The sequence below is a fragment of the Elephas maximus genome, chromosome 13 (assembly GCF_024166365.1).
Source record: "Elephas maximus indicus isolate mEleMax1 chromosome 13, mEleMax1 primary haplotype, whole genome shotgun sequence".
NCBI lineage: Eukaryota > Metazoa > Chordata > Mammalia > Proboscidea > Elephantidae > Elephas > Elephas maximus.
Window position 1 is genome coordinate 53,946,618 of NC_064831.1, and position 21,696 is coordinate 53,968,313.

Here is a 21,696-nt window from a genome sequence, read left to right on the forward strand (position 1 = left end):
ATCAACACTGACCAAGCTATGCACTACACGTACAGGTTATAACAGTCAACACTGACCAAGCTACACACTACATGTAAAGGTTATAACAATCAACACTGACCAAGCTACGCACTACATGTAAAGGTGATAACAATCAACACTGACCAAGCTACGCACTACACGTAAAGGTTATAACAATAAGCAAAACTGGGTACTTGCCCACAGGTCCATCTTCTGGTGGAAAAGACAGACATGTTTATAAATAGCTTACTACAATATAGTGTGAGCTGTGAAAACATATTAGAGAGAAAGCTAACGGAATGGAAAAGCAGGTAAAGAAAGGTTTCTTAGAAGCGACACATGATCTTTGTCTTAAAGGATGAGTTAACCAAAAAAGTTAGTCCACCAAGAAAATAAGAGTAAGGGAAAGACCATCCAGTTGAAGTCGTCCGATGTGATGGTGAATTTATGAGCTACAACCTCAGGGTAAGATATAACTTGAGATACAGATTCACAAGTGCTATATTCTTACCTCCTGGATTTCATCTGGGACAGATGAGTCCATCAGTCTGAAGAGCAAATTTCTAAGTGGACCTGCCTGCCTCCCAAGAATGCTGGTAGCTACCCCTCCTGCAAGCGCAAGAGCAAGGTGATTTGAAAGCAGTTTCAGGCACAGCTTGAGGAAATTGTGGTGTTCCCTGAAACCAAATAAAATGCTGTAAATTTCTGGAACATAAAGGAGCATGTGCTACCCAGTTTGGTAACATTTTCTCTTTAGAAATTTTGTTAAGTCATAACCAACAGTAATATTTAAAGCTTGATTTGTAAAATTATGGATAATTTATTCTAGGGGTTATTATTAATAAGTATCTAAGTTCAGCTCTTTTTCTAAATTAAAAGAAGTGTCATACAATTGGAAAAAAGTAAACAATAAAGACTAGTGTAGCAGTAAGTCAAAACTCAAAACAAGTAGCTAATACACAGGCATGCACGTACACACAGTATGTATAAAGCATACCTTGATGAAGGGAAAGGGAGTGGGGGAATCTCACTGTTTATTTTATCACAGTATCTCTCAAGAAAAGAACGCAGGTGTGAGAAGGTACTCTCTTCAAGATCTACACAATAAGGTCGGTGCCATGCAACAACTTGTCTATAAGAAAGCATACGAAAATCGTGAAACAGTCTTAAAATGAAATTTTCACACAGGATTAAAACATTATTAATGCTGAAAGATTTCAACAGGATACAGGATACACAAAAAACCTTCCTGATCATGAAGGTGATAAAACCCTTCGCTCTAGCTACTAAGGGAAACCAAGAATCCACCATCCTTAAAGTTCTTCAAGAAGAAAGCATATAACCACCTGTTTTGGAAAGTTTGAATAGTCACTCACCTAAAGGCAAAGGGCTGGGCTATATGATCTACTAAAGCTTTTTCTAGTTCTAACAGTCTAGAAAATGTATATCTCATATTAGGAAAAATACCCTGATTCTACAGACATAACTAAAATCTATTAAAAGAAAAACTTCTACAATCTCTTGTGTAGATTTTTAAGATTTTGGGAGCCAACTATCTACATATAAACTGAAAGGCTGTAGATTTAATACAAATAGCAAGTTATTCATATTCAACTTATTAACATTTTTGGCATTTGTTTTGGAAAGATAATTATCTATAAATATTTTTAATTGGTTAGAATGTCATAATTAACACCCCTAAAACAAAAGTATAAAATGCAGATATAACACATCTCTAAATTGTAAAGTAGCCTATATACATCTAAAAATATCTGAAACAACCCAAACATTCCTTAGAATTCTAACTCCTAATAGGCACTGGGTTTTTTTTGTTTTTTGTTTTTAATAGTGACTAAAAAAATCACCTGCCTGATTATCTAAAAAGAAATGGTTGTCATTTTAGGAAAAAATGAAATTTCCACAAAGAGTAACTTCCATAATTTAAAAGTATGGTCACTGTTTGTTTTGTTTTCAAAAAACCAACCAGATAAAGGGCACTGAGACTAATCAACTGTTGTAAATAAATAAAGGTGAGTTCTGATTTTATTTCAATTTAAGCTCTTCTTTGATATGCAGACATCTTACTTTTTTTGGTCAGTATTTGAAAACAGGGAATTCGAAATGTTTAGAAGACACTTGAGAAAATGTCTTAAATATAAGGTATAATTTCCTGTTTATGAAACATGCCTACCCTCAACATTCAAATAAAAAAACATACAGATGTCATTTCTATAACAGGAAAAATCAATACTGGAAATGCTCCTATGGGCATTTTAGGAACAAAGTACGCTATTTGTTTTTATTGAGGTTTCTCTTCTTGTTAAAACATGAGACATTTTTTAAAGTGGGCTCTCTTACCTGTCCCTAGGAAGAGCAGTCCAAGCCAGACTATGTGATGTTCCAGCTGAGATCTGCTGAATTGCTATGCCATCTAAGCCACTCACTTTCTTTGGTTTAGTTATAGGACCTGTGGAATTTCCTTGGCCACATTGCCCCATTGAGTTATTGCCCCAGGCATAAACTTCATTATCTAAAAACAAAACACAGAGTAGAAAAGAAAAGCCAAATGTAAATGTAACATATTTATGGGAGATAATACTTAATATCATTTCTTTAAAATCAAATGACTTTTACCATGAGAAAGAGCCAAACAATGACTGTCTCCAATAGAAATATCAACTATTCTTGTGGCAGCCAGCTCTTCAATAAGCTTGGGTCTTAAGGCAGTAGCTTCTGAAGAGCCACAACCTAGACAAGCTCCACAGCCCCAAGCATAGACCTGAAACACAACCAGAAATACATCACATGATTTTCTGAGACTGTTGTGTTGATGACTTAAGTTACATAGGAATAAATATCACCTACCCAAACAAGAGCATGGTTTAATATTAAATAATAACTTTCTGATATTAAAACAATATTTATTGTTTTGGTCATTTTAAAGATTGCCATAGCGATTCATTTTGCATTTTTTAAATGTTGTCCCAAATATAGTTGATAGCACAGGCAGACAAACCACTGAGATAAAAGAGAAAGAATTAAGTAGTCGTAGAAAAAAAAGGAAATACTGTCTGAGAGATTCTGCCGAGGCTACTAATTGACTTGACTTTTATTATATTTGCCCTATCTCAGCAGTTTGGAAATATTCTTGCTATCTGAAAACTTCTCCTTTACAATGATTTGGAAAAGGATAGTGAGAATGGTTGAATAACCCGAAGAATGTAATCAATGTTACTAAATTGTACATGTAGAAATTGTTGACATGTCATGTGTTGTTATATATATTTTCACCATATAACATATTTTCACCACATAACAAAACAAAACAAACCAACAAAAACTTCTCTTTTACATGTTTCCCACTCTGTAGGTACTTAACAAATAGTACTTGGCTTGTTAAGCCATGGCGTGATCACCTAAAACGGGTTAGTTAAAAGCTCCCTCACCTCATTGTTGTAACAATTTGAATTATCACTTATAAAGAGGGCATGTGAAGTAGTAAAGACAGCTCCCCCGAACATCTTCATTTTTGACTAAGTAATACCAAAGCAATCACTGACTGATTTAAGATGTCTGAGGAGAGGGTGAAGTGAAGAAAAGAGGAAGCCAAGTGGATGAAGGATTGTCTACTTGGCCACACAATATTCACACAATCAGCAAACTGGGTGATTTTTATTCTTTCTCAACGGGCTTTCGTAATATCATACAGTCTTATTTTAGGCCATCAAATTTGAGATAATTTTTTTTGGTCAACAATTACTTCAGGAAAGAATGTTGAGAGGTTAAACCTCTTCAACAGGAAATGAAGACAATTATGTGTGTACCAGTTGCTAGAGAACTTATTTAAAACAAGTGTGACCGTTGGCTTCGAGTCGATTCCGACTCATAGCAAACTTACAGGACAGAGGGGAACTACTCCATAGGGTTTCCAAGGAGTGGCTGGTAGATTCAAACTGCTGACCTTCCGGTTAGCAGCCAAGCTCTTTACCCCTATGCTGCCAGTGTCAAACAAGTATAGACCCAACAAAAACTCTAGTACAGTAAAAGCACATTTTAGGAGGGGTTAGGAACTAAAGACAAGTAAGGTCAAAACATTTACACAGTCGAAATTAACAGTGAAGATCTCCTAAATTATCCATAAAGTATAATATGGTATTATCAGTAAGGCCCACATAGCTAGTTTCTCTTGTACTGTTTCTTCACCAGATGAAGAAATATTTGGCTTGTATTTAGGGACCATGTTGTATAAAAAATACCGTACTTTAAACATAAGAATCACACTTAGCATGGCAAGAAGTTATCTCTAAAGAGGCCTGAGATGGACTGAGGGAGAAGCAGAAGTTCATCTTCACTCATGCTCAGGAAGTATAATGGCAAACAGAACTACCCTTACGTTGGAAAGTATTTCCCTCTTTTACTTTATTTTTTCCTAATTATATATTTGATTTCACATAACTTAGTATACTCATGATATGACTGTTCAATGTAGCAAATAACTACAAATTCCCTTGGAATTCAATACGATGAATTAAATTTGTTATTGTTGGGAGGAAGGTCAGCCATGGCCCCTGTGTTTCCCACCCAGGCTGCCTAATCAGAAGCCTTAGGCCCAGAGCATTCCTTGATAATAGAGGCTGGAAGCTGAGTTTCTCTCTCCCAGGTTCTTCTCTTCATCAGGGAGCCTCCCTCCCTACTCTGGGCTCACAGTAACTTTCTCTGTGCTGCTCATGTGGAGGGTGCTATATAGCACCTGACCAATTCCATTTCTATATTTGTTTCTGATGGGGAGGGGATGAACACAGGACATCAGCCCTGTGTGGACTGCAGAAAGCAACTCGCTGGTCATGAGGAACCAGTGCCTCCTACTGATGCTGCCCTTGCTCTGTCTCTTCTATGTGAGTAAAGTGTTCCACTCACTGTCTATGTGTGATTTGTGTCTTTTGCTGGCAGTCTCACCATGGCTTGACAATTACTACTAACAACTAACAGTCATATAAACCAAAACCAAACTCACTGCCGTCGAGTCAATTCCGGCTCATAGTGGCCCTAGAGGACAGAGTAGAACTGTCCCCATAGAATTTCCATGGCTGTAATCTCTATGGAAGCAGACTGCTACAACTTTCTTCCGTGGAGTGGCTAATGGGTTCGAACTGCTGATCTTTCAGTCAGCAGCCAAACGCTTTAACCACTGCGCTACCAGGGCTCCTTTAGTAGTCATATAGTACTTGATAATTTATAGAACGATTCAATTCAAATAATTATTTTCTACGACCATTTGTAGGCAAAGCAGAAATTATGACCCCTCCATACAGAAGAAGCACATGAGGCTCAAGGGAGGTATGCGATTTGTCTGTGGCCATACATCTAATAAATGAGCATCTTCTAACTTCAATCCGTTGATTATTTCTATAAACTCCAAAGTAAGAAGTACGTAAACGAGAATTTTTAAGTTTTAAGGTAGCAACCGGAGTTGTAACATGTGACTAATGTAACAAAATACAAGGTGATGAATAGTTTGAGTTAGATTTTTTAGGATACAAGCATTCTTTCAAAAAATAATCACACGCCAGTTTCTGCTTTACAATGCTTGCCTGCCTTGTGGATTAGTCAGGAAACATTTTTATATAAAACAAGTATAATAGCTAGTGCCTGGCACATAATGGGCTCCCATAAAGAGTGAGAGAAGGTGTGGTCAGCCACTTATCACCACCATCACTGGTAGATGCAAGAGGGAAATCATTGTCAGTCTATCACCATACCTGTTCCCTCACCATTACCAGCTTATTGCCAATCTATTTCCCCATGTCCCTTAAAGGTTTCTAATCGTTTTTCTAACTACCATCTACAAAGAAACAAACACAGGATAAAACAAATGCGAGGGAAGTGAAAATATTTCATGTAAAAGTTCAAAAGCTAATACAGGGATTGCAAAATTCTGACTGTCCTAAGCCTGACTCTCTCAGAAACACCTAACCCTCTCAGATTATTTTCCATAAGGAAGTGTCCTCTTTATCCTCTCTTTGATCGTCTCCTATCTTCTTAGTTCATATTGCTGGTTCTAGCAAGATCTGTTTTTGCTTTTCCCCACTATCCATCATTTTTAGGAAAAGGTTTAAGGGGTGCTGAGTGCTAAAAGGTTTCCCCAAACCATTTCACTACAAAGAACAGGGGTATGAAAGAAGGTTTACCAGGGTCACACAGGCCAGGTCAGAAAGCTTGGTTCTCTCTCAGATATTCTACTTCTTTAAACATGAGTAAATATTTTATTTCAGGAGGCTAAAAATTATTTCTTTTAACTCTAAAATTTAAATATGATTATTACTTTTTCATCACCTAGTTCCTCTGAAATACTCTTTCTAAGTCTTTTCTGCTCGTCCCTAGTCCTACCTGCCCTGTTGACGTCAAAGCAAGTGAAGACTGGCTCCCAGCACAAACTTTGCGAATGAACATTCCTTGTAAAGCTTCAATAACTTTAGGTTTATACACTCTGTTGGTATCACCATGGCCAAGTTTCCCTATAAAAACAAACATATTCAAGTGAAACAATTTATTTGTTTTTAAAAAAATGTTGACTCTTTTCTAAGTACTGAAGATGATCAATGGCTATAATCTTGCTATCACTAACCTAACTAATGTGGAAAGCTATAAGCTTCTGGTAGTAGAAGATGTTAACAAATAAACATTTTTGTTACCAGAAGTAATAATGGACAACCAATGACCTCCTGTATCTTAATTTTAAGCACTTAAAACCACTTCAAAAGAGATATGGAAAATCATTGTTTCTATGTCTTTGTCTGCTTTAATGGTCATATTTCTAACATCAAATATACAGGTCTTAAACAAGAATATATATACATATCATTTTTAAAAACTTTTAAAAGATTGAATAGTTCATGAACAGAAAACCTGGCAAATCACTAAAGAAGAAAAACAAATGGTCAACAACACATAAAATTCAACCTCACTAGGAATCGAGGAAATAAAATCAAATACCATTTTTGCTTTTGAAATTGTAAAAAAAAAAAATCTTTAATTCCCAAGTGTTGTTGAAGGACACAGCGAAGTGGGCACTCTCACACTGCTCGTAGGAGTGGCTAAAGTGGAAAAAGATTTAGCCCTAAGATTATTCATTGTGTTGTTAATACTAAAAAAAAATTAGAAACCATCTAGATATTCAACAATGAGAAACTGAGTTTATAAATTGTACTACAGTCACAAGAAAGAATGCTTTGCAGTCATTTAAAAGAATGAGATAGGACCATGTTTGTTGACATAGAAAAGGTACTCATAAAATAATATTAGATAAAACCAGCAGGTTATGAAATAGTTTCTAAGGTATATATTATTCCACTTTGATTTTTAAAAAGACATCTATGTAGAGATATATGTACATATTTGTATAAATGTACACGCTCACTTCCTCACTTATCACCATGGTTAGGGTTCAAAGACCAGGTCGTTATGTGAAAATCAGGCTTATGTGAAAACGGAGGATGACCAAATCAGATCACAAAATGGAGAATGACCACATCATTACATAATGGCCATGTGACATCATTACATAATTGCCAAACCGCTGAGAATCATGGCCCAGCCAAGTTGACACATAACCTTAACCACCACAGCCTCACACCTCGGCATTCATTACAGCCAGACGTACATCGTTAATGACAAAATACTCGGAGAGTAGATTTTTTACTATCATCCTAAACACGAAATATCGGATAACAAGACAGTTGATAAGTGAGGAGTTGTTGTTGTTGTTGTTGTTAGGTGCTGTCGAGTTGGTTCCGACTCATAGCGACCCTACGCACAACAGAACAAAACACTGCCCGGTCCTGCACCATCCTTACAATCGTTGCTATAAGTGAGGAGTAGATGTATATATTTAGAAGTCTATCTGCCGAAATGTTAACAACAGTTATAACAATGTTTATAGGAACAGCTTATTTTTATTTTTTTCTTTCTGCTCATCTGTATTTGAGTGTTTCTACAATAAGCATGTATAACTGAAAAAAGAGAAAAAGAAAAAAAGGACAAAGCTACCAATAAATACTTTGTACCTACCATTGTCTCCTCCTCCAAAAGACCACACAGTTCTCCCGTCTTTAGATAAAGCAATAGTATGTGAACTGCCACAAGAGACCTCTCCTACATTGCTAATATCTTTTACTAATGTTGGAATATTACGGCTATTACTGTCACCGTGACCTTGGATAAAACACAAACAACAAAGAAACAATAGTGAATTACTAACTCTTTTTCTCTAGGTCATCACTTTACAGGTGGAACAAATATTACAAGTTAATAAGACTGGGTTTTTTTTTTTCTGTGTGTGTTTTAAGTGTAATTAAGTACGAAAAACACAATCATTTCCAGTACGTTCACAACCAATCTTCCAAGCTATACCAAAAAGAGGCACGCAGTCCCATCAATGAACCACTAGAACAATTTATTTAGGCTCTTCTTACAGCACTTACCTCACGCTGTCTTGTGTCATGCTCATGTGGGCTTGCTTTTCACTACCCACTAGATTATAAACTTTAGAATCATAATGGTATCTTTCTTATTCCTGAAACCCTACATCTCCTGGTCACAACAGGCACTCAGTAAATACTTGCTGGATTTAATTACACCTTAAATATCAGCACCAGAATCTAGATATTATCTGTATAAGATTATCTTCCTCTAAGCTTAAAACTAACAAAATTAATGACTGTCCTTGACTATTAAATCTACTATCACTGCTTCTCAGTAACTGTAATCATTTGTTTTTCTGTGAGAATAACTTCAATTTTTAAAAAATCTTACCTAATCTTCCAAAGTCTCCTTCACCCCATGTGTATAGTTCGCCATCCTCTGTGACGGCAGCACTATGTCTGTATCCAGCTGATACACAAACCACCACCTAAATTGCACACAAAGTGAATTTGATGAGTACACAGATGCTAAAACATATTAGTCCATATTTGATCCTAATCACAGAAACTTAGAGATACTCATATCTACAACTCCTCCGGGAACTGGCATGGATAGTTGTGGAGGTTGTACCCAAGACAAGGGCGCTAGCTAAGAGACAAAGTAGGGGCTGAAATACAGCCTGTGCTTTACTTGCCAAGTCATGAACCCTGGCACAGGACTGCATTCACCTGGAGGAGAGGACACTTCTCAATTCACACAAAGTCAGTATAAGGGCTAGCAGCGGCCCTGACTCTATCAATCCAACCACTTGCAGGACTACGACACTGCCAATCAAGTCTTTACTCAAAGAGTTGGAAGGAGGTAAGCACCCATGGAACAAGGCCAGTTTTTAACATGTTAACATAAAACCTCCAGTCCTGGCTGATAAGGAAAATTCATTACTTAATAGAGATAATTCTCAAAAAAGACACTACAGAAATACCTAAGCAGTATATAAGTTTGTATTAGTTAAACTCCTGACAATATCTTTTAAAACTGAAGTAGTTACCCAGTTGGCGAACACAATCAGGGGAATAAGGGTATACAGCAACAAAATTTCAGCACACCTTTTAATGATGACCAAAACCAATGGCTACTGAGAAAAGAGACACAGAAAAAATGTCTACACTAATAGCTCTACACCTTTTTAATCTCCAAAAATCAGGACTCACTTCAGGAAATGCAAAAGTTATATTCAATTAAAAATATTGAGCATCTAATACATGCTAGGTAGTATGTTAACAACTTCTGATATTTTTAACTACAGATTATTAATTTAAAATTTTGTACATTTTTCCTTCATGACATTTATACTGTTATATTTAACTGACCATATTTCCGTTACCAAATAGAGTATAAAAAGAAATAAAGTAAAGGAAATTACAAAGAATATCAAGGAAGAAAGAAGGTACTAGAAAGACCAATAAAATACAACTTCAAATAATATTATCTAAAGTTTTTTAAGGCCCCATGTTCAACATCTTATAAAGTATCCCCTGATGTTTTCAAAGTGGACTATTCTAAGGCCCATTGCTTTGGGGTTGATATTTAAGTTAAAATTATTGAAAGTTGTAATAGAGTAAAATTAATTTGATAGCCAACCCTGTCAGACAATCTTCCGTGAAAGCAAAGCGTCCCACTGTAATTCTGGAATAAAAATAAAATTTAAACTTCACAAAGTTTTTATATAAGAAAACTTGCATAGGAAGAATGCAATCTTAAAATGGAAGACTCCATTTACAAGTTTAGGAAAATACCTTTACCTCTTTAAAGAATGGTAAAGTAGAAATAAAAAGAGGAGAAGTAAGCTCAGTTCTTAAGGGCACCAATTCTTAGTGTGTGACTTTGGGCAAGTTACTTAACCACTCTAAGCATCTCCTTCTTCATTCAGGTCTCTGTTAAAATGCCACCTCCTCTGAGAGGACCCTCTGACCTCATTCTCTAGTATCATACCATGCTTAGTCTTTACTAAATTTTTCAATTTTTTTCTCTACAACCATCTGAAATTATTTTATGTGTTTTCTTTCTTTATTTTTATCTCTCTCACACCAGAATAAAGCCCCATGAGAGCAAGGACCTTGTCTGCCTTGTTCACTGCTATTTGTCTAATGCCTAAAAGACTGCTTGGCATTGGAAGATGTTAAACAAGTATTTTTGAATGAATGATTGCCAGTTTCTTTGTATGTAAAATGGGAATAATAACCACCTCATGAAGTTGTTACAGGATTAAAATTAAGTAATACATGTGGAAGTGTTTCATAAACTGTAAAGATATAGAAAAGATAAGCAAGGGAGGGGGCACCTTCAGAAAGAATATATTAAAATCTGAACGATATCATCAATTATAGCACCACTGCATCTAATTATTTTTAAATTGAAAAAAGGAAGCACATACCTTTCCCTGCAGAGGGCCCTGAATAAGCTTGGGATATTTCTGTGTTGAACTATTTCCATGTCCCAGTTTCCCATAATCGCCATCTCCCCAACTGAAGACTTCTCCTTCTGTTGTAAAAGCTAAAGTGTGGCCATCAGATCCTTTAGAAGATGAAACCTTTCTGATCGACCTGTGAGGCTCAAATGTTAGCTTTTTTAAAGTAGACTGATTATTGGAATCTCCAAGGCCCAGTCTCCCGTAGCTGCCTTTACCGCAAGCTCTGACAGAGCCATCCGTAGAAATCACAAAAGTGCAATACTGTCCAGCTTCAATCTATAAACAAACAAGCAGAATCATAAATATAAAAGGCTTCTGTGAGAATTAAAGTTTAATTCTGAAGGCTAGTTATCAAGGAGGCTCAAAGGAAGTCTTTTAAAGCAGAACACAGCATTACTCTCCACAGAGAATTATGAATAAATAGAAAATAAAAGAAACAATGGCTTTTTCTTGTTAACTTTACTGTCAAGCTCAAATTCTTGTGTATTTTATCTCTCTTAAGGTTATCTATAGGTGATGGCTTAATGAAACAACAAAGTAAAATGTTTTGGCTTCCTCTTACAATTTGGAAGGACAAGAAATAAAAACTTTCCTATAAATTCCTTCAGGTCCATTATGGCAAGAACTACAGAAAACTATTCTAAACCTATAGGAAAATAGGCAGAAAGGTCTATCTTGGCTAAAAGATAGCAACAAATGTAAAAAAGTGATCATAATAAGAAAATTAAGTACAATTTAGCAAAGAGAAAATTCCAGTTTTTATTTAGTCTTATTCAATATTCATGCTGAATATAACGGTAAAATCTGTTGCCACTCACAATATTTTTTAAAAATCCAGCTCCCAATGTAATTTTTTGAAACTCGGGAAAACTGTGGGTTATGGGGAACTGAAAATATATTTTTCCATTAAAATGAAAAAATTGATGCAGTACAGTATAGAAACACTGTAGTAAGAAACAACCAACAAAGACTTTTCACTCATTTAAAAAACACTCTTCAACAGTATTTAAAGTATATATGCATGAATATATACTCTGTCATCGACCAGTTCGTAAGGTATCTAGAGAACTCACAGTCTGAGCATCAGAGAAACTAGGAGCCAGCTTAGGTTGTAATATTTTCTCCTGTGTGCCTTCTACCAACTGATGGCTGCTGTTGCTCCCCCAGACATAAACCTCACAGGTTTCCGAGACCAGGGGAGCATCGCCAGTCTGAATGCTATCCGGGCTAGCACACGTTCTTGAGTAGTCAGAAGCCATTCTGCAAACCTATTAAAAGTAAAAACATGGAATAAAGAGTCAATATCCTCAGGGGGTATTTTTATAAATATGTTCTGAAATTACTGTTGACTTTTCTTCTTCCGTTAATACTCTCAGCTGCTCCAATAATCTAAGTACAGTACAACACATCTGATCTTGAACACAGACAGCTACAATATTTACTTCTGCAGAAGAAACCACTAAAACATACTAATAAAGGTGGCAAGAATGAGGAGGGGAAGACACACAATCAAGCCTTTTTTAACTAAAATTTTTATCACATACAACAGCATTATAGAAAAACAAAACTTGATAAAATTGAAAAAACCCACCACTGATAATTCTACCATCTTAATAGATATTATTTTTTCATATATGCCCTTCCAGAATTTTTCATATACATATTGTCAGAGTAATACATAAAAGTGACAAATGATATGAGTATCATGTAAAATTCTCCTTGTGTCTACCTAATCTTCATGACTAAACATATAATATTCCATCTAATGTAAAAATCACAATTTACTTAAGCACTTTCCTTAATGGGACATTTAGATTCTTTCCTCTTATTTGCTCTCACGAGACATTTTTAAGAATATAGTTCTAGCTGTATTTTTTATTACTTCCTTTAATAGAAAGCCTCAGAAATGGGACTACTACCTTCAAAAAATAATAATCTTATGATTCTTGAAACATGCTATATACAAAATTGCTTCCCCAAACGGTGATAGTTTTATTATGTCACCAGCAAGATGGAGGGCTGTCCTAAAAAGGATGAAGGCCCAGAATAATTGAACACACACACACATAAAGTAAAATAACAGTCATAAAGTGAAAAGCCCCAGGTTTCCCCCTCAAAAGCACAGGACCCAGGACAGCCACCCCAGTTTCCCAACCCAAGGAATAGGTCTATATAAAAGTACCAGTCCTCACTGTATTCATACCAATAATGAGTATTATGTTTTTAATTCATTATTTTTGCTAACTTAAGTGTGGAAAAGGGGATCCCATTATTTTAACTTCACATTTTCTTATTATCAGCAGAGCTAACATTTTTTCATCTATTTTTTAGCATATTTTGTGAAGTGAACGAACATCTGCCCGTTTATTAAATTTAATGGGTTTTCTATTGGCTTGTATGAAATCAATAAAATGAAGATATTAACTCTGATTATTGCTGTTGTCAATTTGTTGTCTGCCTTTTAGTTTTTCTTTTGCTGAATCATATTAATCAAGCAAAACAATAAAGAATCTTCAAAAGTCAATATATTGGTTTGCCAACCCACTAAATAGGAGGCGATAGAGAAATTCTAGCAAGAATATTTACATACTATCCAAAACAAAAGAATATGTGTGTCAGACAAATATTCTCACCAAACATGAGGACAGTTGTGATGACATAAAAAATATGCTTAAGTGAAGGGTGCCAGTCCCTAAGAAGACAGTTAAAATTTTGCTGGAGACAAGTGGAGGACAGTAGGGCCAAGAGGGTTTTACAGTTTTTTACCTAAAGATCTATGGTTATAATAGGGCTTACGAGAAATCACAGGAAAAATAAAAAGAAAAGGGAGAGAGGGAAAAATCTAGTCACGGGGCTTTCAAATGCATTTCTTAAAAAAAAAAAAAAAAAAGGAGGGTGGGTAGGATTCTGAGAAGATGGCACCAATGGCACCAACATAGTTTTCTAATCACTCTGAATCATCACACGGGCCAACTGGAAAGCAAAACTCCAAACCTATGTTTAACATTCACCACAAAACTAGGTGACAAAGTAGACCCAAGAGCCCCATAATATAAGCAAGTGGGTACAAACCACTACCAAACACAAAACCTGCACAGTATCAGCATCTGTGTAAGGGAGTGTCTGACAGACCTCAGAACAGGAGAAGCCCAAAACAGCCAGTCAGGAAAGTATAGTGACCAATCTGAGAACAGCAGCTGCAACTGGGAAGGGCTTTGCCCTCCCTGATAACAGGTGACAGCAAGAGGTCCATGACGAGAAGCTCTAAAGAAGCTAGAGTGATCTAGCTCTGTGAACTCTTGAAATTGGCCAGCCAGAGCTCCCTCATAAGACTGAGCTCCCACACTAAGCAGAAGTTCCTGAGAGCAGAATCAGAATTTAGCAGGACAGAGACAACAGAGAGGAAAGATAGAGATGGTCAAGAGAAGCTCTGGGGAGAGGAACAAGCTGAGAAATCACCATATTTTTTTTTTTAACATTACATAAAAACAATCGAGGAAGGGAAGACTATGGAGGTAGAAAAGCTATCTTGAATCCCACCCCATTCTAAAAGCTCAGGAAAACTAATTTCGTGTAAAAATAAGAAACAGAAATGTACCAAGGTCAAATCCCATAAAAAGTTATTGTAAGAAAGAGGATCAGGAACAGAATAACGAAAACAATTTAAAAAAAAAAAAAAGGAAATTGCCCAAAAAGCAGATCGAATTGTAACATATTTTAAAACAAGCTAAAAGGGATTAAGAAAATGAAATAAGACATGAAAAGAGAAACACAAATCTGCATTAGAAACACTCAGAAGAGGTGACAGAACTCAAGAAAGAATGAGAAATAAAAGATCATTTTTAGAAACTAAAGTAGAATAACATACTTAAGATACTCAAGAAAATAAAATATGAGCCAAAGATACTACAGTTTCAAAACTGACTTTCAAGTATAAAGGGCAAGGGATTATCAACACGCAAAAATGCAGGAAATCTTGTTCCTATGAGCCTTTCTTGAAGAATCTGCTAAAGAATGAGCTTCAAACAACCAAAACACATTACAGAGACATCAACACAGACACACTGGTGATTAGCACTAAATATGTAATTACCTGTAGAATTTAGGTTAAATGAGGGTTAAAAGGCAGAGAGTATGTAATAACTACATGCTGTATGTATATATAACACAACTATAAAAGATGGGAAAAGCATATGTAAAAAAAATTAATAGGTTCAGTAATCACACACTGGTAGTATTCACCCTGTTATTTTTAAGACTGCAGTTTATGTGTGTGTGTGTAATATGTGATTAAAACAAATGAGTAATTACGGGATATTCTAATTCTATCAACCCCTATATCTTTGAGAACCACCGTTCTCATTTTGGAAAAAAGAAGATAAAGATGTGAGATAGAAAAGGTTAAATAAAAATGTTATAGTCCTGCATTTGAATTGTAAGTATCAGTATACCATTTTAGCTTTTAAATACACGCACGCACACATACACACACACACAGAGCTCTGTCCACTGTAAAAGCCTAGACACAATGACAAATTCAGTAGTGATGAGCATCTCAATGTTCGTAAATACCATTTCTCACTTAAAAAAAAAACAAAAAACAGTACTTTTTAGAGAAATAGCTAGTTGATCCCAGGTCTGGGGCAAGAAATGTACAAAAATGAGCCTGCAACAATATGATATATCAGATACCAAGGAAGCTATCAAAGATTACTAGTATTATGCCAAAAAGAACTTGAGAGCTACCCTCAAGATACGCCCACTGGGCAAGGATGGAACAATACAAGCTTCACTACAGATAATAATAGATTAAAACTCAAATTTGATTAATGAGTTCATAATAACATTTTTTAAACAAAATAAACTGGTCAAGTTTGGAAGATGATAGGGAGCCAATTTATTAATAGAACTAGTAAATTAAAAGGGGCGGGGGTTGCGAGGAGACTCAGGCATTTATCCAGCCTTTCCCATGTGAGCTATACAAGAGCAACCAACAGTCGAAGCGGGAAGCATCTCTTTACGAAAGCTTTCAACTAACAAATGAAAAAGAAGCAGCAGAACTAGAATATTACCATTTTGCAACCACCCATGAATTAACAGATCTAAGCATTAAGGGACTGCTAATACCATAAAAAGAGATAACCAGTCATTATGAGTTTCCTGATGAAAGAGCACAAACCATGCAGAGTCTTGCCAAAGGGAACAAGCATGAGACTGATCAAGTCTCTGGATCCAGCTGCCAATTTGCAGGAAATAGAGAGACAGAGAAACATAATTGCATCACGAGTAATCAATCAACAAAATCCAGGCTGAGGGAAATTCTACAGGCTAAAAAGCCCAAGTTCCTGATCAAATACACTGACGGAAAATAAAGGAATAGAATGGAAACTTATAAATTAAGAGATTTTTTAAAACATCAAAAGAAATGTTTAGATAGGCAAGACTGAGCTATAGTGTCTAAGGATGTACACCTGGGTGACACAAGGATAAAGAAACACAAGGAAGTGATTGCTCTGAAATCAGGATAGTAGTTACTTTGGGGAAGAGGGAAGAGATTATGATTAGGGCAAGAAAAGACTTCTGGAGTAGCTGGCAAAATTCTATTGCTTGACCTGGGTAGAGATTAAAAAAAAAAAAGAGAGAGATTAGAAGGGTATTTATTTTATAATAATTCATTAAACTATACATTTGTTGGTGTGGCTTTCTTTATCTGTGTTTTATTTCACTAAAAAAAAATTTTTTTAGAACTAGATGGTTCCCGGCTACAACCGATGACTGCCCTGACAGGGAACACAACAGAGAACCCCTGAGGGAGAAGGAGAGCAGTGGGATAAAAAAAAAAAAATTTTTTTTTTTTTTCCTTAGGAGAATTTGGGGTCTGTTTTTTTTTAGTGGGATACAGACCCCAAATTCTCTTAAGACCAGACTTAATGGTCTGACTGAGACTAGAAGGACCCCGGTGGTCATGGCCCCCAGACCTTCTGTTGCCCCAGGACAGGAACCATTCCCGAAGCCAACTCTTCAGACAGGGATTAGACTGGACAATGGGTTGGAGTGAGCTTCTTGGATCAGGTGGACACTTGAGACTATGTTGGCATCTCCTGCCTGGAGGGGAGATGAGAGGGTGGAGGGGGTTAGAAGCTGGCGAAATGGACACGAAAACAGAGAGTGGAGGGAGACAGCGGGGTGTCTCATTAGGGGGAGAGTAACTGGGAGTGTGTAGCAAGGTGTAAATGGGTTTTTGTGTGAGAGACTGACTTGATTTGTAAACTTTCGCTTAAAGCACAATAAAAATTATTTTAAAAAAATTTTTTAATTAAAGCTTCTGCGCATGATACAAAATTAAAAAGCAATAAAATTTATGTATTAGAAGTATGACCCCGGACACCCCAGCTCCTCTCTCTAGAGGCAAACACTGATGCCATTTTCTTTTGTATCTGTCCAGAGGTTGAATGGATTATGTTTAGGGGATAAATACATACCATACCATTATAAGACAAAGTAATTTTTAATACAAAAGCCATGATTATTACATACCTCTTCAAAGAGACATAAAGCTGCTTCATAGAGCGAGCACAAGCCATCAGATGTTCTGGTTGGTTCCCTCCACTGACTCCGATCAGCAGATGAACCCTATAATTAAGACATTATGTGATACAGTGTGGAAAGGAGACACATGTATTAAAATCACTTAAATAGTCCACAAAAACAACATTTATTTCAGGAACTGTTTATATGATTATGCGCATTGAGACCAAATCCTAACACTGGGTCATGAAACCAACTCTGACATATAAGTGCTGTAAAAGACCTAGCTGTAGTGAGAAACCACATATGATGTGCCAATCCCTTACTGATTACCTTACTAAATAGTGATGTATTCCAAGGGTCATAAGGCTCTAGAAATATTTGAGGCAGAATTTTGCCAGTTACACACTCTTTGGGTGACCAAGATTTAGGAAATGGGGACCCAGGATACACTCTACTCCCCTGCTCATTGCATTCAAGGAAACAGGCAAGCAGAACACAGCCAGCTTGCCTCATGACCTTGACCAAAGCAGCAGAAAGTCTGTCCTTCCCTTCCTAGTTTCAGCACAACCAAGGCCCAGGAAGTCAGTTCATGTAGCTACCTGACTGCAATATAGCATCTTTCTCTTAACACAGCTGAGGAATCATAGCACTCTTTGGGACTACAGGCCTACTCTCCACAGTAGGGCCCAATGGCTATGAAAGGAAATCCATTCTCTCATATTGAAAAATGATATATCAGAAACTATACTTGATCTCTAAAAAACGCCCCCTCAAATTTCCCTATCTTTAAAGCTTTAGGATATAAATATAAACATAAATAAGTTATCAATCCTATAATTGTGAAATTATCCTTGGTGGCCTAGATGATCAGCTGGCAGATATACCATTGAAAAGACATCTACTGTGGAGGGGAAGTTGGTCTAGATGCCCTGTGAGAACCCATTCAACTCTAAGATTGTAGGATTTTATCAATTCAAACTATATGAATTAACATGATTCCTAAGTAACAAAAGAAATGTGTTATTTTGGATGAAATGTAAATTTAAATTTAGTTTTTATTTTAACATGACTTTGAATTTTTTTAAGTTTTGCAGTTTTAAGTTGGTCTTACACAAAAGGATCCCTGGTGGTGCAATGATTAAGCGCTTGGCTGCTAACCAAAAGGGTGACAATTCGAACTCACCAATGGCTCCGTGGGAGAAAGACGTGGCAGTCGGCTTCCGTAAAGATTACAGCCTTGGAAATCCTATGGAGCAGTTCTACTCTGTCCTACAGGGTCACTATGAGTCTGAATTCAACTCGATGAATGGGTCTGGTTTGGTTTGATCTTATACAATCAACTGTGCAATGGGTTTGGTTTGGTCTTATATAATGGACTTGTGCCATGATTATGAAGATGGTGCAGGAACCAGCAACATTTTGTTCTGTTATATACAAGGTCACCGTAAGTGAGAGCCAACTTGACTGTAACTAACTATCCACAATATATTTACCTGCCCTCTTTCTATTCCACCAAGTAAATAAAATATGGTGAAATTTGCATCAACCTACATCTACTGGTGATCTACTTCCAAAGAATCAGCGATTGAAAACCCTATGGAACACAGTTCTACCATGATACACATGGGGTCGCCATGAGTCTGAATCGACAACTGGCATGGGTACATCTAATGGGAAGACACAATAAATAATAACTTTTAAATAAAAACAGTAAAACCTCAGCTACCCCCAAATTACTAAAACATGAATCGCTTTGGAGAGTTTTCCAAATAGTTGAGTGTTATGTGGCATAAATTTTAATTGTCATCTGATAATCTCCCCTCTGTCTTCAAAAGCTCCTACAAGGAAGTACAGGTGAATTCTTGGCCTAGCAAAGCTGCAGAGAAATTCAACCCTCTATCTCTTCACAGATGGCTCTCTTTCCCAATGATCTCTAGGGTCTTTATCAATTGAAAATGTAAGTCTTTCTGTTGTCATCATGGCTGCCATTTACCCTCCCCCCCATCACTAATTGTTATTTTAATTGTTCTCTTCTCTTTTTGCTTACTGTCACTCATCCTCTACTTCTCAGATCACTTTCTCTAAACATCAAAGCTAATCAGAGTCCTCCAATCACGGCACATAGCTCATCATGTTTAGATCTTTGACTCTTTAACTAGCTCATTTATTGCTGGGTCATCAGACACTGACCTTCTGCTGCCAAGTCGGCTGCTGTCTGAGGCTCACATTTTGAGTAGAAAGGCTTTAGGGAGCCACTTTTGGGTGTAGACATACAAGGTGTTGTCATACCTGCAAATACTTTGACACAACCTTTCCAAATTCCATAATTAGTTTTGTAGCACTTCTGGAAACAAACACAGCTGTAATCTGTGGCTCCATTACTTAAAGGCCACCCCTAGTGGTCACCAAACCAAAACCAAATGGGGAGCAGCCTGCTGTACGTTCTAGAAGCTGGCACCACCATCATTATCCCTCTTTGATGCCTTTCTGCAGTATGGAGGAAAATGCTGAAAACAACATGAGGTTTTCAGCAACCGACAGACCTGGGTTTAAATCCAGGCTCCATCACTTACTGGCTGTGTGACTGAAGGGAAGTTTCCCCATCTTTAGGGCAGGAATAATGCCCACATCTTTTAGAGTTTTTAGGAATATTAACTGAAATCATGTATAAAACACACTTGGCAAAGTTCCTAATACATAGTTACTGTTGTTATTTTGAATCATGTCCACTGAAGAAAAAAAAGAGACCCTTTAATAAATTCTTGCTAACTTTAAAAATACCAAAACTAATCAAATCTACTGCAAACCCTGTCTACAGTGACTGTCGCTGATTTCTTTTTCTTCCCAAAAAAATCAACAGTTAAGGGTGAGACTATTCCAGTTCCAGTAAGTTAGAATTAAAATCAAAACCAAACCCATTGCCATCGAGTCAATTCTGACTCATAGTGACTCTACAGGACAGAGTAGAACTGCCCCATAGAGTTTCCAAGGAGTGCCTGGTGGATTCGAACTGCTGACCTTTTGATTAGCAGCCGTAGTTCTTAACCACTATGCCACCAGGGTTTCCAGTTAGGATTAAAGACATCTCTAAAACCCACTATACACAGAATTCTTAGTTCACTTTGTAAACATACTACATAATTAAGAAATAGGCCTAACGCTAAGAATTTTAAAGAAATTAAATTTTAGAATACATACACATTAAATGTACAACTTCATACATTGTTAATATAGCACAGAAAGTTCAATGGTCCGAATATAAAGTGGAAATTAAAACATAATTTGGAGTTTCACAGGTCTTCCTTTTAATTGCCTTCCTCTTAAATACCTACCATCCAAAATAATTTACACCTTATGTTTTTTTTCATGTTTGTCCATTTCAGATATTCAGATAAGGACAAAGACTGGACGGTGTACATTTTCTTATATTTTTGCTATATAGCTTTAGTCTACTTAAAATCGCTTCAATAACTCCCCAGTGCCTATGGGATATAAGGCCCTGCCTGTACAATATCCCATTCTCCAGGGGCCTGCCCTCCCACACTTTGGTTGCTTTGTGAATTCTGGTCCTCTCATATGAAAACTTCTCCAGTGCTCCTCACTCACACATCATATGTTTGCAAGCAAACTCCTCCTACTTCTCAACTAAACTCAGGGGTTCCGCCTCCATAAGACATTATTTGCCCCTTCCCCTCCAGGCCTCTTCCTGTGACCCATTGCCTCTTCCCTGGGCAGATTACCATACAGCCCATTATTGGGGTGAAATTCTGCATCCCTCGTTGATTGAACTGTGAGCTGCCTGAGGTTATGGACACTACAAGACTTATTTATCTTTTTAACACAGTGCCTAACGGTACCTGGCACGTAGTACACAGTAAACCCTACTGGCATCAAAGGCCAATGGGGCTTTTGCTATTTTTTATAACTTGAAGATGTACAGTGACATTATTTCCCTGTTGTTGTTAGCTGCTGTCGAGTCAGCCCATGTATAACCCAGAAAAAAAAACTGTAGGGTCCTGTCTCTCCTTCGCGGTCGTTGGTGTGTTTGAGTCCACTGTTGTGGCTATTGTGTCAATTCATCTCATTAACGGTTCCCCTCGTTTTTGCTGACCCTCTACTTTACCAAACATGACCTTTTCCAGCAATTGGTCTTTCTTGATAACGTGTCCACATTTACATATAAGTTAGTGAGTTAACTTGTATACTCCCACTCAAACACAATTAATGATATATGTGTGGGTGGCAGAGGTTAAGAATCACACAATACAACTCAC

General features: G+C 36.8%; 1 protein-coding gene across 7 annotated transcripts in view; it reads right to left on the minus strand.

Moving 5' to 3' along the window:
- Positions 1–21,696, minus strand: part of HERC1 (HECT and RLD domain containing E3 ubiquitin protein ligase family member 1) — a 197,021-nt gene that overhangs the window by 124,618 nt on the left and 50,707 nt on the right. For all 7 annotated transcript variants that reach the window (XM_049905979.1, XM_049905982.1, XM_049905980.1 and 4 more), the window contains 10 exons: positions 17,429–17,524; positions 11,965–12,159; positions 10,856–11,167; positions 8,812–8,908; positions 8,068–8,211; positions 6,388–6,515; positions 2,635–2,779; positions 2,359–2,530; positions 998–1,132; positions 512–677 (listed from right to left, as the gene is read on the minus strand). In XM_049905979.1, coding sequence (XP_049761936.1) covers positions 512–677; positions 998–1,132; positions 2,359–2,530; positions 2,635–2,779; positions 6,388–6,515; positions 8,068–8,211; positions 8,812–8,908; positions 10,856–11,167; positions 11,965–12,159; positions 17,429–17,524 — 1,590 coding nt within the window. The remainder of the gene's footprint in view (positions 1–511; positions 678–997; positions 1,133–2,358; positions 2,531–2,634; positions 2,780–6,387; positions 6,516–8,067; positions 8,212–8,811; positions 8,909–10,855; positions 11,168–11,964; positions 12,160–17,428; positions 17,525–21,696) is intronic.